Genomic DNA, 21,600 nt, shown 5'->3' with positions numbered 1-21,600 from the left:
ACGACCTATCTGTAAACAGTGAAGGGGCTAATAAACAACAACGAGCGTGAAGCCCAACAAACCTGGAAATGGTTGATAATCTTTCAGATACCCTTCCAGCTTTGAGCATTTACAGGCTTTCTAGTTCTTTAGAGACAGTCACTTTCTCTTCACTTGCAGCTTTATTGTGTCCTTTGGCTTGTGCTTGTAGAAGGAAGGTTAAGCTGGAGTGGAGAAAGCAAAGTGAACCTAAGCTAAATAAAAATCACATAGGAGCAACATGGAGATAGAAACCAGGGAGCGATCACCAAGAGAACACGTGAAGGGAGATAGTAATTTTGACTTGGCAAAGATAATAAATATGTAAGTGTTTGAATTAGCTTTTGCCTGGGATTATATTTCATAGTTTCCCTTTGTTAGTATTGATATATAATCTGTCTTCTCATGTATTATAAACTTTCTGAAATCCAGGGCCATGCTTTATTCTCTTTTTGTATCTTAGAAAAGGCTCAGAGCTAGAAGAGATATCGTCCATCTAGTCTAGCACAGATGTTTAGGAAAATGAATCATCCAGAACAGGCGCTTTCTTCTTAAAGATGTCTAGTGTTGCTTACTCCGTATATTCCTTCATTAAGCCCCTTTCCATGGATTGTATTTAGGGGGAGGGCAGTGTATGGAAGGGAAAATAGAGTCAAACATAGCAGAACTTAGGTATTTCCAATCAACCTCGCACCCCCAGCCCCACGCTGAATTTAAACCTGTTCTTACTTAAAAGTTTTGTGTAGCCAGTGTCTTACTTAATTCTCAATGTTTACCATTTTGCCCACTAACAGTTGGTGTCCCTCAGCTTTCTTCTCTTTTCCCTCAGTTCCTATGGATTGAATTATCACCTCTAGACAGATGATTCTCAGGTCTACTTACCCAGTCATAACCTCTCAACCCACCTTCAGTCTCATATAGACATTTTAAATTCAACATATCCAAAACTAAACTCATACATGAATGATCATTGGAAACCATATCAAGCTGCTTATACATGCAAAGTAACTCATACACCATTATAGTTAGAAAAGATTTTTGTTTTGTGAAGATTTTTGTTTTGTTTTTAAGGCATGTTATGGATTACATATGTTTTTATTTGTTGGCCTGTAAAACTTAATCACTGTTTATAGTATATTTCCAGGGGAAAACTAACTTTTGGTAAATTACTTATTTATAAAATGTCAGACTCCTGTACTCCAAGGTATATGCTATAAATCCCTGATTTTAATATATCCAGTTTTCTGAGTTCCGCTTGATTCTTTCCCTTTCTCCCTCTCCCCCTCCCCCTGCTTCATCTAACTTGTCTTTGAATCATTCCTTCAAAACCAGGACTCATTCACTTGACAGTGTACTGTTGTATTATGGAGTTCAGAAAGAGGGAGGAAACTGTTCCTTGATGATGACAGATCTAAAAGTCACTGTGAAATGAAATAATTTTAAGTCACCTAAAGATAGTGATTGAAACAATTGCAGTCTTTGTTATGAGCAATTTTGTCAAATATTATGAGATTTTTTATTACAAAAATCATACCAAAACAAAAATATTTCCAAACTCCAGGAACTTAGTTGGAACTAATCTAATTTAACAAAATTTCAGTGCATGAAGTAATTTGTACTACCCCTAAAACTCTGGTTTTATAGGATCTGACTCGTATTGCTGTTTTGAAGCCAATAACATCTCTTTATAACTTGCCTTTTTGTAGAAGACCTCAAAGTAGAGCAGATTGTTGGAATAGGAAATGGCGTATTATTTCACTGGAATTATGATCCCAATATGACTTGTGACTATGTTATAAAATGGTGTAACTCAACTCGATCTGAACCTTGCCTCATCGACTGGAAAAAATTCCCTGCAAATAGTACTGGAGCACTCATAGAATGTGGTAAAAGTCATTTCTTTCAACTAAAATTCTTTAAATATTAGTACTGTCACAGTTTCCAATAATTGTTTTGTTAAATTTCATATTGACTGATTGTGTGTATTGGACCTTTGCTCAGCTAATGAGTTTAAAAAGAAAATTAACTTTTTTTTTTTTACTTTGACTAATGTAATTCTGTAAAGGCGTTTCTGATGTATTTAAATTGTTCTTATATGCTGTATGTAGGGTCACTGGAGATTTATAACAGCAGTTTTAGAAACAGTGGATGATAGCTAAAGTAAATTCCAAATAAGTAAGTAGAAGGATACAGAGGAATAGTAAAACAGGGATGAATATTTAGAAATGAAGCAAGTCTTCAAGATAGAGCCCTAATAATATCATCCCCAGTGTGGCTGTGCACACAATGATTAGGATATAAGCATATAAAGAAAGAAGCAGCATGGGAATGACACTTTTATTCTGGCATTTGACCTTTTGTTGCAGTCTTTCTGTGATTATTCTCACAGGTTTTCCTCTGAGCATTTCTTTTCTGACTGCTAAAATGCACTCCCTAAATCTATATACTTTCACTGTAAGACAATAAGGAATAAGCCCAGATCTCCAGAAGGATGGTGGTAGTACATTACTGACTCTTACTGTTTGTAAAATGCTGTAGTAGCTCCCTATTTTAAAGAATTGAATAATTACCACTCACTCTTAAGGAGTTGAATAAAAGCTAAAATTTAAGTTCTTCAAATTTTGTCTTTGGGAAGGAAAATCTCAAAATAGTGGTTAAAATTAAACATTCTTACTTCCAAGACCTTTAAAATATGTTTGCTTGATATAGGGAACAGTGTATGTCATCTTCTAATTTCCTCCCACCCCCAAAAAGTTCCCAAGTAATGGACATTCAGAAACACATAGCATAGGTAGAGCCACATCAGCACAGAGCCCTCCTCCTTCAGTTTGATCTAACGTGGACTGACAGGCTCTCCACAAAGCCACTTCTTTCTCTAGGCATTACTCCATCTACCCATCCCCCATCACCAGCAGTTCAATGTTTTTTTTTAACTGACTCTCATCTGAGTCTCTGCCTACCATTCATCATGATGGATCAGTGCTCATCCTAGTGCCAGAGAGTGATCTTCCTTCCCGTGCCTACTCTCCTACTGGCTTCTAGACTCCTTCTGCTTGTCCCTTCTTCTCTGACCCCTTGTCTCCTGAAAGGGGAAAAATCAACTGTCCAACAAGACATACTGAATCCTTTCTATGTGACTAGGAGAAGTATTAAAGATCCCTTCTCTCATAGAGTTTACCAACTAGTTGAAGAAACTAACCTAGCACATATGAAAGAAATAACACTTAATGCTAACCTCTATGATAACTGTCTGCCACAGGATTTCAGAAGGAAAACAAGGTGGCCTGAAGTAGCCAAAGAAGGCTTCATAATGGAGTTGGGATTTCAGCTGGCCCCGGAGTGTTGGAAATTCATTTGGCTGAAATTTAGTGCTAACTTTAAAAGAGAATGACAACAGCAATGGCATTTTCCACCTTGCTGAGAGTTAAAAATAGCCCTTTTGGTTGTAGCAAAGAAGTTTCAGAGTAGCATAAGGTTGGGGGCTGGGAACATAGTCTTCAGGTAAACTAATAAACCAGTGGCAAATCTCTAGGCAAAATCAAGGATAAGTTCTCAATGATTTGATCTCAAGGTTAAAGAAGTTAAAATCTGGGATTCTCACCTAATATTTCTGGTCACTTTGGTTGTTGTAGTTGTCTCCAGACATCAGATTTCCAAATTAATTTTAATATGTTTTAAACAGTTTTAGGAATTTAAATTTCTAATATAGTTAGTTCTAGAAGTAGTGATTTTTCAAGTAGGGCTAATTTTCATTTCCTTTGAATAGATGGAATAAATTTTCAAGCTAGTTTTTTAAGGAATTGTCTTAATCATAAAATTTGTTGCAAATTACCTGTTTCTCAAGTAGATCTATTTGTGACAGAGCATTATTTTTTAATTATACTGAATATAGTATTCTTTGTAGATAATTTTCGATCTGGAACACGCTATAACTTTTTCCTCTATGGCTGCAAAAATCAGAAATATCAATTATTGCGTTCAATAGTTGGATATACAGAAGAGCTGGGTAAGTTATTAGATTTTTATAAAATTTTACTTGCATATTTTGTTTTTATAATGTGTTCATTTCCAAGTATATCTCCTTAACCAGAAAGCCATGCCTTATAATAAAGAATAAAAAAGAAAGAAGAAAAAGGCAGTTTAATAAAACTAACCAATGCCTTAATCAAATCTGACAATATCTGCAGTGTTCCACATCTATAACCCTCTCCACCTCTGCAAAGAAGGAAGGGAGATTCATATTCTCATCTTTTTGGGAACTGGGCTTGATCATCTTACTTACTCAACATACAATTTTGCTTTGTTTTGTTTTTCTTTCCATTTACATTGTTGTATTCATTATATATGTTTTCTTGGTTCTGTTTACTTCACTTTGTATCAATTTATAGTTCTTCCCATACTTTTTGGTACTCTTAGTCATCATTCCTATGATGGAATAATAGTCCATTACATTTATGTCTCACAATTTGAATTATTAGTTTAGATTTTAAAGTAAAATAAAACTTCAGCATGACAAATTCTACAAATCATCACACGGAAAATTATAATAAATATCATATTATTAAGACCTGTATTTCAGAAATTGAAATATTCAGTTCAGAGAAATAAAAGGAACTCATCTATTGTTGATTTAAGTACTACTTTTTTCAGTAAAGAGGACTTTGTATGAGTATGACTCTTTTAGAATAGGTTTCACTGTAAATGAATAAGTATTTGTTGAATTTCTTTTAAGGCAGTAATGAAGCTTATGAACTTTGACTCATAATTACTTGGTTAAAATCTCAGTCTTAAAATATCTTTTAGTTGTTGACAATTTCTTTCTGCAGCTCCAAGCGTTGCACCAAATTTTACTGTGGAAGACACCTCTGCAGATTCAATATTAGTAAAATGGGAAGACATTCCTGTTGAAGACCTTCGAGGATTTTTAGAGGATATTTGTTTTACTTTGAAAAAGGGGAGAAAGGCACTTCTAAAATCCAGGGTTGGAGTCAGGTAAGTAGATTCTCATTTTTCATGCTGAGAATTTCCAGTGAGTTTTCTTACCTACCAAAAAAAGTGCTATTTGAAATTTCAATTTGCTTTAGACAGTGATATTCTAAAATTGGTTGATGTCCTAAGCAGGAAACAAAGCAATTCTCATAATTATGATTATTTACATTTTAATATAATATGTTAAAAGAGGATGTGAAGCCTTTTATAAAGTTTGCATTTAAGCGCTTATAGGGGAGGCATCATTCTATTGTCTGACTAGATACATAGCATATAGTAGGTATTTAATAAATACTTGTTGACTGATTGATCATATAAATTTATATGATTATGGTAATGGTACACCAAGCTTAAGAATCAAGCAGTCTTAGAATCATCGTCATAGGATATTACAATAAAAGCTGAAAGGAGGAATCTTAGCACTTCACCCAGTGCAAGCACTCGTTTTTTACAGAAAATAAAACCTATATCAGAAAGGTTAAGAGATTGGTTCTAGTTCATTATCTGTTCACATTGCAAAAACATCCAGTTAGCATCCTGATTAAGAATGACTTGTATGAACTTGGAAATATACCTTGCTTCTATCATGAACACTTTTGTGTTTTAAAGCTTCTACAAAGAACTGGACTTGCCTCAGATTTCCTGCATATGAATTGATCAGTCAGTCAGCATTTATTAAGCCCCTACTACGTGCCAGACATTGTGTCAACCTGGGGAATACAAAGAAAGGCAAAAGACAGTTCCTGCCCTCAAGGAACTTGGGCTCTGGAGAAAGAGTTTAAAACCTTGAGCATTTCTTAGACTTATTTAAGTTAATGAACTTAAATAAAAGTAATTTTTAAAAATTTGAGTTCTTGCTTTCACTATCAGTTATCAGTAGAAGGAGTGTGGGAGAAAAGGTAGATTATTATTGTCAGAGTGCTTACCTCCCACTGTTTTCATTTCACATTTATTAAGGGGAATGAGAGAGAGAGAGAGAGAGAGACAGAGAGACAGAGAGAGACACAGAGAGAGAGAGAGAGGGAGAGAGAGAGAGAGAGAGAGAGAGTGTGTGTGTGTGTGTGTGTGTGTGTGTTTGTGTATGTATTTGGGACTTTCTTCCCATAGTGGCTTGATAACACTGATGGGGTGGTGGTGGTGGTGGTGAAAGCTTGTAATCTCATGGGAGCTGGACAGAGCACTGAGCTGTGGTTCTTACATGGACTGGAGGTGGTGGTTTTAAGTAGAAAAAGGAACACTATTGCCAGGCAGCCAGCAGGAAAGGTACTCTTTATTTTTGTCTTTGTATCTCTAGTGCCTAGCATAGGGCTTGGCACAGAGTAGCTTAAATGCTTGTTGGTTAATTGATGCCTGGATAACTATAGAAGGGTTATGGGGCTTCCTTGCTAACACCAAATGTTTCTGAGAATCTCAGGGATTTCTTTTAGATCACTAGGCCTAGAGCAGTTGCCATCAAATTACTACATCATGGAGATGACTCTGCTAAAAAAAAAAATCTCACTTCAGGAGCAAAAACATTTGAAAGAAATATGCTTTCCAGAGCAATCAAAGCATTTCATAGCATTGTGTGTTTAGTCCTTTTTATAAATGAAATTTAGAGATTTGGGTCTGGACAGAAACTGATTAAATTAGCCACTTAATTGAAATTGTTTTCTAATAACTGGAAAAAAATCTAATCATGAGGAAGATGTCAGTTTATGGTAGAAAAGTCTAATGTATGTTTGTTACAGTGGGGGGTAAATTAATGATAAATCATTTTTAAATGTATGCCAAAGAAAATGTTCAGAAGGGCACACAAAATAATAAGGAATTTCAATAACTTTACCGTATCTTAAGTAAATATATGTGGAATAAATTCAGTTTTAGCCCTGAATATTTAATACTTAATATTTATTGCTCTTCCATGATATATTTTGAAAGCATTAATTTAACAATATAATTTGCCCAAGTCCAACTCATTTCATTTTTCCTTTATTTTGGTCAGTGACTAATTTCCCCTCCTCATTCTGTCAGTTAATTTAAACATCTTCTAAATGATCAGTTCACAAATTATATGTCCAAGTGTCATTAAAGTTTAGCAGATTTTTTTTCTAAACCTTGAGCACATCAGCAATCCAGAAGTTCTCATTTCTTTTGCATTTAATTCATGTAACAGTCCTGTATCTTCTGTCTCTGCTCCCTCATTTGTAAAAAGGAAATAATACTTAAGAGTAGAATAAATTTAGGTTTTTTCCCCTCCTTTCACAATCTACTAATTATTGTGAGGTTAGGAATGAGAATACTGATAAATATATGCATATATATATATATATATATACACACACGTACACACACACACACATACACACATATAATCAGAGAAACCTAATAAGATTTAATAGATCCTCCAAAATGGGTATTTTAGCAAAACTTTCAGAGACCATGAAATTACCAGCTAGATTGCATTTTATTGCCAATTCATTCACCCCCTGAGAGTAGGCTCTTAGAAAGAGATTGGTAAAAGTCAGTAAATAAATATTTATTTAAAGGCCTGTTGTGTGTCAATACTATGCTAAGCACTGGAAAGCATTGCAAAGAAAGAGAAAGAAAAAAGGAAGGAAAAAAGAGTTAGTTCCTGCCTTCACAAGAAGCTCACAGTCTAATGAAGAGACAACAAATATGCACATACAAACTATATACAAGTTAAATAGGAAATAATTAAGAGAAGGAAGGCACTAGAATTAAGAGAGGTTGAGATGAGCTTCCTATAGAAGATGAAATATTAGTTGGGACATAAAAGAAACCAAGGGAAAGCAGCAGGTGGGGACAAGGAGGGAGAGCATTCCAGGCATGGGGAACAGCCAAAGAAAATGCTCGTAACTGAGAGATGGAGTGTCTTATTCATGGAACAGTAAGAGGCCAGTGTCACTGGATTGAAGAGTATGTCGGGAGTAAGGGTGTGAGATGACTGGAAAGGTAGGAGAGGGCTAGATTAGGAAGAGTTTTGAATTTCAAGCAGAGGATTTTGTATTTAATCCCAGAGGTGATAGAGAACCACTGGAGTTACTGGTTGGACCTGTGCTTTAGGAAAGTCACTGGCTGAATGGAAAATAGATTGGAGTGGGAAGAGACTTGAGGCAGGCATAGTCCCTGCATGAGGTGATGAGGGTCTACATTAGAGGGATGACTGTCAGAGGAGAAAAGCGGGGATATATTCCAGGGATGTTGCAAGGTGAATTGACAGGTTTTGGCAGCAGATTGAGTGTGGGGGTGAGAGTGAGAAATCCTGGATGATGTGAGCCTGAGGACTGGGAGGATGGTGTTGCCCTTGGCATAACAGGGAAAGTAGGAGAAGGGGAGGTTTGAGGGAAAGATAATGAGTTTGGTTTAGATGGTTGAATATATATATATATATATACATATGTCTCTTGGATTTGAGAATCAGCATGGAAATGGTAATTAAATTCATGAGAATCAATGAGATCACAAAGTAAAGTAGTAGAACAAGATCTGTGAGATAATTGTTATGATAATGTCCATCAGGGGGTAGAATTATTACTATCGGTTGAAGTATTACAAGTATAACTCGGAACACATTGTTTCTAGTTTGTACTGTCATTTTGAAAAATACTTCACATGAAACAATTATGAATCATTGGTATATTTATTTCAAAAACAGGACGTTCTGATGTGAAAGTTAAGAATATTACTGACATAACACAGAAAACATGAGGATTGTCGATCTTCAAGGAAAAACAGGGCTACCATCTGCTCTTGCAGGCTTACACAGATGCTTGGAATAGGTCCAGGAAAGGCCATGTATGTGGTCACAAAAGAAAATTGTAAGTTAAATATTTTTATTAATGGAAATGTTTTTGACACTGATTTGACACTAAATCTGAACTGTAATAATAGAAATCCCTTAATGGAGTTCAAGGTAGTTCTGGAATGCTTTGGGGGAATAATTTCAAGTTTACAGTCTGATTTTTGTTAGGGTGTAGTGGTAAAAAATATCTTTTTTGTTGTTGTTACTCAAACTAAATTGACTGTCATGTGTATTCTAGGGCAGTGGTGTCAAAAATAGAAAGGATCCCACCTGGCTTTGCATGACCTAGAAAACCACAAATTAACATTATCGATGCCATATTGTATTTTATTTATTTTGCATAATATTTCCAATTACATTTTTATTCTGGTTTGGCCACTTCTGGAGGTACAAGGCAGCAAGTTTGTAGAGGACAGAACTGAAAGATTTCACCTGGTATTATTTTTAATTAGATGTTAACATTAATAATATTATAGGTTAAAGCATTGATTCTCAGATTTTATCACCCATTGATTCACCTAAGCCTCTCTATCAGATGCTCTGTCCACTGCTCCCAAGAAAAAAAAAAAATAAAAGGAACAATTCTTTGGGAGAAAAAGTAGAAATAAAAGGTGGCACCGGGAATGACTGAACTAGTCTTCAATATATTATGGTGCCTCTCTCAGATGAGCACAAAAGTGGTCTCCACTTCCTCCTGGTGCTCACCTACAACTTCTAATTAGAGAACTGTGATGACTATAATTACCCCAAAATTTAATGAATAGACAGTATATTTAATTTTGTCATGTCAGATAAGGTAGGAATATTTCAGGATAATTTGGTCAATTAGAAGTAGTAAACATTTTCTTCTTCTAGTTTGTTTCTTAACCATAAATTTTTTGCTTGTATTTTGGACTAATAAAAATAGCAACTAATAATCTGTAACATTCTCTTTTTCAGCTGAGGGATTAATTATTGCCATTCTCATCCCTGTGGCAGTGGCTATCTTTGTTGGAGTGGTAACCAGTATTCTTTGTTATCGTAAAAGAGAATGGTAATCATGTATACACAGACATATTTAATGATGTTTTTTGTACTTATAAGTAGTATTATTTGTTTGGAGTTGGGTTTACAAATTCCCATTATCTAAGAGTGGTGTAAAACTGAGTAAAATCTTTACATTAATGGAACTGAATGATGGTGGAGAATCATAGAATTTATATTTGGAAGGTCCCTAAGTTGATATGATTGCATAATTGATAAAATAGGCAAAAGTACTACTTACTAGGGTAAAGTTTTTAAATTTTTAAACACAGTGTTTTTAACTCTCTCTACTAATAATTTAGTTATACAATTTTCACTGTTAATTATAAAATCATTGGTTTTTAGTATTGTATAAGTAGATGCTAAGCTAAAGGGAGAAATAAATGCCACCACTTCAGCTTCCAGCTGATATTAGAAAGCACTTTTAAATTTACAGAACACTTTTACATATATTACTTCATTTTATTCTCATAATCTTTTGAATTGGTCACAGCTGTTGTTACCCCTAATTTACAGACAAGGAAACAATGTCTAAAAGGCTATGACTTACTCATGAATACCTAGCTAGTAAAGAGTCTGGATTTAAACCTAAGGCCAAGTCCAGGGCATTTTCACTATATCATAATGTCTAGCACCTGGAATTTGAAAAATTAAGTGGAATTTCAAGTTTAATTTTTTTTTAAAAAAGTGATAAATTTCATTTTCTTCATTCATATTCTTGAGAATACTTGGCTTTAGTCTAACATCTTTTCTTCTTTGATCTACCACTTCCTGCTAATAAAAAGACACCCTTTCCTGAAATCATAGCTTATAGTATGCCGAGAGGCCTCTTTCTAAACATGACCCACAATAGAACATAATTCACTATAACATGGAGCTGAATTAGAAGGCACTCTCAGAGATCCTCTGGTCCAACTCTTCCTCCCCTCATGCCTGAAAGCACAGGTTTTTTCTACAATGTCCCTGAAAAGTGGTCTTCCTTTCTAGTCTTTTGTTAAGGATCTGCAGTTACAGCTGACTTGATAACTCCTGAGGTAGCTCATTTAATGATCATAGAATCTGAAAATTAGAAGCAACTTCAGCATCTATCTAATCCAGTGCATACATGAAGAAATCTAGGTGCCTCTATCTGGACACTCTCTAGCTCTGTCAGTACTAAAGATGGTGTTCTAATTGAAATCAGATGAGGGCAGAGTGCAGTATAATCATCACTTCTCCATTCCTCCCTATTGTTGTCCAGCTCTAATTATTTAAAGGTTTTTCCTTCTATAACTGGAGGACAGTAAGGTCCTGAATTGTTCAAACAGCTACCAGATTTCATTATCATATGCATTGTCACTATGACCTGGAGAAGGCCAGACATGGCATAAATTGGAGCCCTGCATTTACAGTATGCATATACTTCCAATTTAGGACTCCATAATTACAGTATATATATCATTAAATGTCCATATCAATGATTGAATGCATGCATAGATCTACTGCTACCAATGAATATTCTATTACTAAGTAGTTCATATGAAGAAGAGTAAAATAAAGATGCTAAAATTAATTCTGTTATCTAATTTTCTTATTGGTAGATTTGTAATCTTTGTAAAAGCATATTCTTTAATCATACTTCCTTTATGTTTTAGGATTAAAGAAACTTTCTATCCTGATATTCCAAATCCAGAAAATAGTAAGGCATTGCAGTTCCATAAAAGCATCTGTGAGGTAATATTTGTCTGTTTTTAAAGATTTTAAAATGCTTTGTTTTCTAGTTTATCCTTAACATAATGACTTCCTTCTCATTATTTTTAAGTAAGTTCAGGGAGAAAGATAACTAAAGCTGTAACCTGAAAATTTTATGCCTAAAATGTTAAATAATACATTTAATCATCTCAAGTTGTGAGGTTTAAAAGATTCCTTTATACTCTAACATATTTTTTTCTTTCACCGTTTTATTTATAATTGGTAAGCCAAAAGTAGGAGGCAGTTAGATGGCTCAGGGGATAGAGCACTGGGCCTGAAGTCAGGAAGACTTGAGTTCAAATCCAGTCTCAGATGCTCACTAGCTGGGTGACCCTGGGCAAGTCACTTAACCTATGTTTGCTTGAATCCACTGGAGAAGGAAAGGGCAAACCACTCCAGCATTATTGCCAAGAAAACCCCATGGACAGTATTTGCATGCTGTGATCCATGGGGTCACAAAAAGTTGGACATGACTGAATAAGCAAAAAGTAGATTGGGAAAAAACATCTTGTAATTTTGTTAAAATATATAGCAGAAAATATATGAAACAAATTTTTGTGATCAGGTTACAGTTGAAAAATGAACTAATATAAAACTTTCATGTTATCTTTGTGTGTGACAATGGCTTGAGTCTTCTGTTCTCATGCAGTGTTTTTCCCTTTTAGGGAAGCAGTACTCTGAAAACGCTGGAAATGAATCCTTGCACTCCTAATAACGTGGAAGTGGTGGAAACAAGATCAGCAGCTCCTAAAATTGAGGAGGATACTGAAATCAAGTCCCCAGTCGCTGATGGTCCTGAAGAAGGGTCTGATGCTGAGCCTGAAAACCATGTGGTCGTCTCCTACTGTCCACCAATCATTGAGGAGGAGATAGCAAATGCTGGAGGGGAGGAAGCTGGAGGCTCTTCCCAAGTCATTTATATTGATATTCAATCCATGTATCAACCTCAGGCAAAACCAGAGGAAGAACTAGAAAACAACTCTGTAGGTGGAGCAGGCTATAAGCCACAAATGCATCTGCCAGTTACTTCTATTGTAGAGAACATAATCGCAGCAGATGACTTAGAGAAAACTGCAGGTTACAGACCTCAGACAAATGTAAATGCCTGGAATTTAGACTCTCCAGACTCTCCTCGGTCCATAGACAGCAACAGTGAAATTGTGTCCTTTGGAAGCCCATGTTCAATTAATTCTCGGCAGTTTTTGATTCCCCCAAAGGATGAAGAATCGCCTAAATCTTCTAATGGAGGGTGGTCATTTACACATTTTTTTCAAAACAAACCGAATGATTAGCAATAGTGTCCTGTTGCATCAGTCTGCCATCTCAATAAGCTCTGACTCCTGGGGTTGTAACAGCAGCACTGGTCATTCTAGGAGGCCTCCAGTGGAGTGTATTTTTAGTGAGATGAACTTTACCATGTGTAAGTTACACTGAAAGTGTTAATGTTGTTTTACTGTAGTCTAAAAGCCAAAGTATAGCAACTCAGTAATTCAGTTCATATGAAACGAGATACTGGATTTGGGTCTATTTGTGATTCCAGCCAAAGAAGCCTCACTTATTCTACCATCAAGTAGCATTTTCAAATTAATTATTGCTTAATACTTTAGAAAATACCCAAACTGTTTTACATTCATTGAATCCTAGCCAGAGGGTTTGAAATTACAGGCAGGGGGGAAAATGTGCAGATGTTCAGATGTTCAGATTAACAGAGAATTACTTGACTGAAATTTGTTCAAATCTAGATAAAAGCCAAGCACAGATCAGGTAATGTAAGACCATTTTTCTCTGTAGTTAACAAAGCTTTTAAAACGTAGCAGCAGCTATTTTAGTTTCTTGTTTGATAACTAGGTCTCTGTGCCTACTATATAATGGTTATCAAATTGTTGACTCAGGGGCACAAACTTGGAAAATGAGTATAACACTGACTTATGCCACATTTCTGAATATGGCTTTAGCAGGTTCTTTTCCCCACTAATTTTTAACTCCTACTTGTAATAGGGTGCCCTAATGTATATGCTTTAGTGATTTACAGTACTAGGACTGCATATCTAAGACATTATGTACAAACAAACCCAAACTCTTGACATTCATTTGTGAAAGTGCCAGTTTTATGAATGTGTGAACAAAGCACATACTTAAGTATAATGCTCAGCATTAATTATACTAATTTTCCATTTAAGGCTATTCCTATCAACAAGATCTAGCCAAACCAGTCTCTACCACTGGTAGTAACAGTTGGCATTAGTTCTCCATGAAGAAATGCTTCTCTGAATTTTCTCTTTAAACAGTGAGCCACAAGTTAATGCTATTTAGTATGGGCATATAATCGATTTCCTATTTATAGTCTAACAGTTACTTTTCTTAACTAGACCACAGTACCACCTGCTTAGTGGAATAGTTGTTTTTGATGAAAATTTAAAGAGCTGATTTTTTTTTTGCTTTAAAATAGTCACTTGGTGGCTATTTTACTGGAAATATCATGAAAAACTTCAAATTCAAACTCAATTTGAATTAATTCTATTAAACACCATAGAAGTAAACAGTTGCTTTTATCACCTATAATAAAAGATTGAGTGCCCTTATAACATAAAGAATCATGTTAGCCTCCAGGTTTTTTCAGAAATAACTGCCTTTCTGGGAAATGACTCTGGAAAAGTTTCATGTCAAACTACAAATTGCGAAAGTATTTTTTAATCTGCCTTCAAGACCTGTATGTATTTTGCCTTTTGATGGTTAAGTTACAAATGCTTAAAATACTCTGATAACTGAATAAGTGAGAGCATTTTATTTTTGTTTTTACTTGTTTACTATCAAAGAAACATTCTATTTGTACACTTGGACCCTCGACCGAAGTATCCTCGTGTGTTTTGTAGAAAATGATAGGGCAATTAGGAGCAAATTTCATTTAGAGATCATATTTTTAAACCCTCATTTTAACTGCTAGGCTTCAGCTAATCTTTAAGACCTAGCATGAGACTAGGGAAGGAAACGTAGAGTAAGATATACCAAGTATAGTTGTAGCATATTCAGACTTAGACCACACGAGTTTTTCAATCCCCGGGGCTAACCCTAAACCAAATTGTGAAGTAGGTGATGTTTTTCTTTGGTGTACCCTTTTTTTTAGCTCTCCCTCTCCCTTGCTCTCACTCTCTGTCTCTCTCCTCCACTCTGCCTTACTCCCCATGAAGCTTCAAAACTCTCTACACCTTATCATCTAAGTGCTACTTTCCCTGGCAGGTACCAAGTGATTCTGCCACAACCATCCAACTGTCTCTTGCCATGACTCCCACTCTCACCATTATGTAGCCTACAATACAACTTATGTATCTAGCATCTCATTTCTTCAGGGCCAAGTTATCAATATTTCAAGGTGATAGTGAAATAATCTGAGCTAATAGGGAGAAAAGTACACCCCCAGATTTCTCCCTATCTTTAAAGTAACAGAAATGCATTGGAGCAGTGTTCATCTGGAGACATTGCCCTGTCTTCCTTGTTCTAACCAAAGACATGATACTAAAATTGAAAATTTTAGGCCAGGTAAGAAGTAATATAGCAGGATGTTGGAAGAGTTTCAGGCAGGTCAAACTTTAAGCAGTTGGTTTAGTCAAACTGGTAAATGATTCCATACTACCTATTCACAAAGTCAATTCACATTAGAAAATTTTAACTATTAGTTTATGCCCACGTTGATTGAATAGTACCATACTTTGAAACATATTTAATGCGTTAGAACATTTCTGGAATTTTAGCCCAAATTTTACATTTTCAAACAAATCTCCTTCACATACCAGAGACAAACAACCTATTAGCAATAGTTAGCATTTATATAGAGCTTTCATGTTTGTAAAACACTTTATGAATGTTATTTCATTCAATACAACAACCCTGGGAGATAGGTGCTATTATTATCCTGATTTTTTTTTTTACAGTTGAGGAAACCAAGACAGACAAAGGTTAAGTGATTTGCCTGGTGTCCCACAGCTAGTGTCTGAGGCCAGATTTGAGTATAGGCTTCATGACTCCCAAGTCCTACAACCATTTTGGATTAATGTAAATAGGTAATTACAAACCATCTATAGGAAAAAAGAGCAATTGGGCTATCAAATTTTGTCATTATATGTTTCAAAAAGATAGTAAGGCATAGTGAATATAAAGGCCTGACCTCAGTGTCAGGAAAACTTGGGCTCAAGTCCATCCTCTGACATATACTGGCTATATGATAATAATCTGGGCAGATAATTTAATCTCTTAGTGTCCCCAGCCAACTCTCTAAGGCTAGCAGTTGCTGCTCTGCTTTGGTAAAGGGATTTTCATTACCAGGAAGTTCCCTATACTGATGAAATCACAGATCTGGACAAAGTATATGTTTCCTATTGTGTAAATTATTTCAGCTGCTGTAAAATTAAAATTATTTTTGAATATATTGAAATGAGGATAATAATTTTCCAGTTGAATAACACTGTATGTGATATGCTTTTGGTCTCTGTGCAAATTAAAAACTAAGAGAAAATAGATGTTTGTTAATTGAAAAAGATACACAATTTTTTAAAAAGCATATGGCAAGAATTCTCAATTTAACTTTTAATACTCAGGTGATTTTTTTTCCTGTTAGTCATTTTTCTAAAGGGAAAACTCTTTTAACTGGTACTGTTGGAAACTACAGTGGAAATCCATATCTTTAAGGCATTTGCTTCAAATTATATATTTTGTTACTTTTTTTCTTTCTATAAATTAGGGTGATTACTCTAAATCAATCACTGCTGCTTTCTATTTTGAGCCATATTGGAATTTGTATAATTTTTTGTTAAAAAAAAGAATTTTTTATTTATGTAGAAATTCAGCATTGAGCATCAATCTATGACAGAGGAGTCAGGTTAATGATGCTTGTCCTATAGCTACAGAAAGACTGACTGGGCACGTAGATGCCCAGTAAGTATATATGATTGAACCTTGGCCTAGAGCAAGTCTTTCCAATTGGTGTAATCTCAAGTGATCCATTAAAATCTAGAGTGGCCCTATAAGGCAGGATCTGTTCCCGTGCTAGTTAAATCTGCTATAGAACTGGCCCCATATAACTAAACTGTCCTCACACTCCAGAAGTCTTCCAGACTATGGATCAATGGATGTGGATTGAGTGTTGACTCATGTGGATCCCTAATTACCTGTCCCCACCCCCCATTAGATGGATACCTCTGAGGACTGAGTCTAAACCTTTTCCTGGAAGTAAAAGGGAAAGGGTCTTTTTCTTTGAATTTGAAGCACTAAATGCAAAAAACAAAAAAACCCACATTTTCATTGTTACTTTTTATTCTGAGCCATGCTAAAATTTGCCTAATTTGTTGTATATAAAAGGACTATTTGTATTTTTTACACTCCATCATCTTGAGATATGATCAAGCATAAATGCCACTAGAATTGCTTTGTCTATAGTTGTACCTGTGCATAATCTGAATGTTTCTTTTTGCCATAGTGTGTATACAATTTAAAACATATGTACCATAACCAGAAAATATTTTGGAAAGGTATCAACTTGTACATATAAGCATGGGCTATGATTTCTTAACATAGAAACCTATTCAATTATGTAAAATATCTCCTTAAAACATGTATTTCAAACTGGTCACATTAATTTCATTGGTGAGCCAATAGTGAATTGCCATCAAACTTTATTTTTTATCTTTTTACATCCAAATTCCATATATAACATATTGAAGAGAAAATATGCTTGCTTCTTACAAACCGTAATCTTGGGATATTTTCTGAAGTTATTTCTTAAAGTTGGCTTATTCAGATCTTTAACTCTGTAACTGTACCATGTTTAAGTAGTAATAGGGAAAAATTTAGATTATATTAGTGCTTTTACTTGGTTTACCTCTATTTTCAGTTAGTTGTCAAAGATACTTGTTTCATGCTAATTAATAAAACCTTTTAAAATGCCATCATTGAGGAATTCAAACCAATATCCACTTTATAGGCCATATGATATTGGGCTTTTATTGTTATATAAATGTTTCAGGACACTTGATTTGACCAAGATTATATCTGACCCCGTGTGATATTGTTGAGTTGTGTTATGACAGGGTCTGCTGTGTTTAGAGCAGCGTTTTGATCATGAGACCAGTAGTGATGATTTCTCTCTGTGCTTTGTAATTGGTGTGAAATGATACTGATTATTGCACTTCCCTGTCTCCTCATCTCTTCTGTCCCATTCTTGTCGCTGCTTTCTCATTAATCCTTCACAGACTGTCTGTCCAGCATACCAAAGACTTTGTGTTATTCTCTTAGTGGCTCTTGGGTACCAGTGCATCATTTGGGCTGTGCATTTGTCTCATTTTTGATAAATGATTTGCCCCTTCTGGTCAAACATGGCCATGATAAGTCTCATGCTGCTTTTTATGGGCATGTCGTCATTGATTACATGTTGTAATCTGTTTATTATGCTCACCATGTGTCTTTCCATTGCATCCTTTGGATCAGTTGTAATTTTTATAATTTCCTCTCTATATTTGAAATAATAATACTTGGAATTTAGATATTCACAACTTAAATAAAATTTACCTATGCAAGTCATATTCTGACTGCCTAATATTTTGATGAGTTTAGTGCTGTGGTCTTAGAAGAACCACCCTCTGAATTAGTCTTTTTACTGTGAAAGTGCCTAGCTGAAACAAATACGATTTTTAGAAAACTAAACTATAATTGAATAAATGTCAACCAAATATGAAGTGGTAATAATTTTCATCATTATCATTACTAAGAAAAGATTACCTTGTCAACAAATTGATGTGAAGGAGACAAAGTTAATTAAGTTAATCACGTTGATGTCCGTCTTTTAAGGTTCCTTTTTAAAATCAGAACCAAAATAATTTAAACTTAATATGTTATATGTCAGCAAAAATAATTTGGCTGAATTGCTGAATTGAGGTCGTTAGTTTCATTCTCACCTAAATCTCCAATTGAATTTCATCACATATTGCACAAATGCTGTATGCCCCTCCTTGTAAAAATCCATACCATTTTTAATGGTAACTCCTAATTTTTAGGTCACTATTCTATTTGCTGAGCATTCCATGTTGTATAAAAGGTCAGACTATTTATTCCATTGTGGTAAAACACATTGCTGTTGGCTTGTTGGAAAGGTGAGACAGTATGTTTATTCTGAGGAATCATTGCTAATCTGGTATTTTTTAAAAAGTAGCTATATTCATGATTTTGCTGTTGAACATTGAAAAAGAACACTGAGTACTAGTTTTTATAGAGTTTATTTTTTTATATTTTCATAGATGCTCCCTTCTCTACCACTAGTTTCCCCCCAATTTGATAATAGATATCCTGTACTTTAGTTGTGTTCTTAATATAGCACAAACCATTAGTTCTTTTTTAACTTTATTCCCACCAACATAAATGCCAGAAATGTGAATAGCACTAAGAATAATGCAGTTAAAGGAAACACATAAAAAGAAAATCTATCCAGTGTACTTTTGTGAAGAGAGAGACATCTCTATGTATCTTGTAACCTGTGATTCTATTTTAAAGAAAAAGAGCATGGATTTTGAAAAATAATTATACACTTGATTCAAAGTGAAATATGTCTAATTTGCCTCAAGTTTTTTTGAAAAGGAATAGAGTCAGCAATACAACCCAAAGCTGGAGTATGTATTTCAAAATATTCAACTTTTATATTTTAGTATGCTTGTCTAACTTACAGGATCCTTACCATTCCTGGAAAAGGAACATCAAAAAATGCTTAACTTTTCTCTCTCTTTAAACAATCACAAGTCACATGCCCTCATAAATCTAGGAAATCATCCCCCTTTCTCATTTCCAAAATTGCATTATACTGAATTGCTGTTTACTGAATACACACATACTGTGAACAGGTTTAAGTTTTTATGTCTTTTGTAAGGTTGTATGTAGAATATGTGTTTCTTTTTTTAAAGGGAATGTTAAATATGTTTAAAGAAGCATTTTTTTCAGTTTGCTACATATTTTAATAAATCATGTTTACTAATTTGTTCTGTAAAGATATTCTGAGTACAAGTTGAGAGAAGGTTGGGAGAAACATAAGCTTCAAAACTATACCTTTTATATTCATCTAATAAACTAACCCCTGCAGATTTACCTCCAAATTTGATCACATGTGAAGTATGCAGTATCTAAAAGTTTATGTTTGATAATAAAAGAAACCTCTTTAAGAAATCAGAACTTAAATATTTAGGATGCAAACAACATGGGTCAAAGTGATTCACCTAATCTGGAAGACATGGAATAAACCCATGAAGAATGCTTTACATGGGAATTGGAAATTTTATCTGTTGTTTTCTATCACTAACAAACATAGGGATTTCTCCCTGGACCTGTGTTGTTACACCATCTAGAGTTAGAATAGGACAATCTGACTGATTAGTAGGCAAGCATTTGGAATAATGTATACTTTAAAAGTGAGATTAAGTATCATGTTGGAAAATACGGTTACAGCAAAGGCATAGACAATTAACTCATGTATTACTAAGACACCGTAAATGTAAAACTAGTTTGCTTGGCTGTTAACTCTTGAAGTGTTGCTTATGTCTGTTTTTAAAATATGCATGTATTTAACAGTTTTGCCATAGTATTGCCATGAAAGTAAATAAATATATTTTCTTACACTCTAACAAGTTTGGACATTTGTTGCTTATATGTTTTCTCTTACTGGTTCCCAGCTGATTTGGTAGAGATAGGAGGGGAGAGTGGGTGGGGCAGAAGGGAGGAAGAGATTTCTTGTACCTTTGCATAAGTAGGTAATTTAATTTGTCACATGCAGTCTTAACTGAATCTGTTTCTAAAAATTGAGATCACAGAATCATAGAATTTTTAAATTGGAAGGTACCAATGAGGTTTCTATTCACCTAGCCCAAGAGAAGTTATTTAGGGAAAGTGCTGTGCTTGACTTGGAACATCTGGAGACCTTGGGTGGGTATGTCACTTTTTTAAAGTGTTAATTTCTTCATCAAGTATTTATGTCCTTTACCTCAGGCATGAGTTAATTGTACATCGATTGTTTATGCAGCCTGGAGGCGTTCTTTAAATTAGACTGTGTAGTAGAAACAGAACCCTGGACTCAGAGTCAAAAGACCTAAAGTTAAATCCAGGCTCTGCCAGTTACAAACTGAATACTTGGGGAATGGGTCTATCTATTAACAAGTACTTATCAAATACCCATTATGTACCAGGCACAGTGTCAGGTGCTGGGGATTCAAGAATCAAACAGTCCCTACTCACAAGGAGCTACGTTCTAATAGGAGAAGATGAAGATAAATACAAGGTAGGGAGGAGGAACCGGAGCACGCCAGAAGTCGGAGAGAGTCTGTAAAGTCTATGCGCAAAAATGGGCCTGAGCAGCATCTTAAGGGAAAAAAGGAACCAACCTGGAGGCTGAGGTAAGGAGGAAGTACATTCCAGGCTGGGCGTGGATGGGGGTGGGGTAAGCAGCAACGTTCAAAGACTGGGGAGTTTATATTTTATCCTCCAAGCAGACAGGAAGCCACCGCAGTTGTTTGAGTTACGTGGTCAGATCTCTGCTTAAGGAAAATTCCTTAGACAACCCATTTGTAATTTGGACTGGAATGGAGAGAGACTTGAGTCAGGGAAACCAATTAAGAAGGCTATTGTAATAATCTAGATGGGAGGTGATAATAGCCTGAAGTAAGGTGGTGGGTGTGGGTAGAGAAGGGGTCAGCTTTGAGAGATTGGAAGTAAAAACCAGATTTGGTAAATGATTTGATTTGTAAGGTGAGAGAAAGTGAGGCAGCCAGCATAACACAAGGTATGAATCTGGGAGACTGGAAGAATGGTGATGCCTTTGACAGAATTAGGGAAATCTGAAAGAGGGAAAAGATTAGGAGTAAAGATGAATCCAGTTTCAGACAATGCTGGATTTTTAAAATGTTTCTGGGGCATCTGCTTTGAAACGTTCAGTAGGCAATTAGTTGGCGATTTGTGACTGAAGCTCGGGGAAAAAATTAAGGAGCTGCGCATATAGATTCAGAAAGTCA

The 21,600-nt window shown here is 35.1% G+C and overlaps 1 protein-coding gene across 1 annotated transcript in view; it reads left to right on the top strand.

The window, feature by feature from the left end:
* LIFR (LIF receptor subunit alpha) overlaps positions 1-20,220 on the top strand; it is a 90,667-nt gene extending 70,447 nt beyond the window's left edge. Inside the window, 9 exon segments of the mRNA XM_036758899.1 lie at positions 1,725-1,904; positions 3,923-4,024; positions 4,845-4,940; positions 4,943-5,014; positions 8,666-8,781; positions 8,783-8,828; positions 9,752-9,845; positions 11,470-11,548; positions 12,232-20,220. Coding sequence (XP_036614794.1) covers positions 1,725-1,904; positions 3,923-4,024; positions 4,845-4,940; positions 4,943-5,014; positions 8,666-8,781; positions 8,783-8,828; positions 9,752-9,845; positions 11,470-11,548; positions 12,232-12,858 — 1,412 coding nt within the window. The 3' untranslated portion in view covers positions 12,859-20,220.
* The last annotated feature ends 1,380 nt before the right edge of the window (positions 20,221-21,600 follow it).

This window comes from Trichosurus vulpecula, chromosome 1 (genome assembly GCF_011100635.1).
Source record: "Trichosurus vulpecula isolate mTriVul1 chromosome 1, mTriVul1.pri, whole genome shotgun sequence".
Classification (NCBI taxonomy): Eukaryota; Metazoa; Chordata; class Mammalia; order Diprotodontia; family Phalangeridae; genus Trichosurus; species Trichosurus vulpecula.
This window is presented reverse-complemented; position numbering and strand designations above follow the sequence as displayed.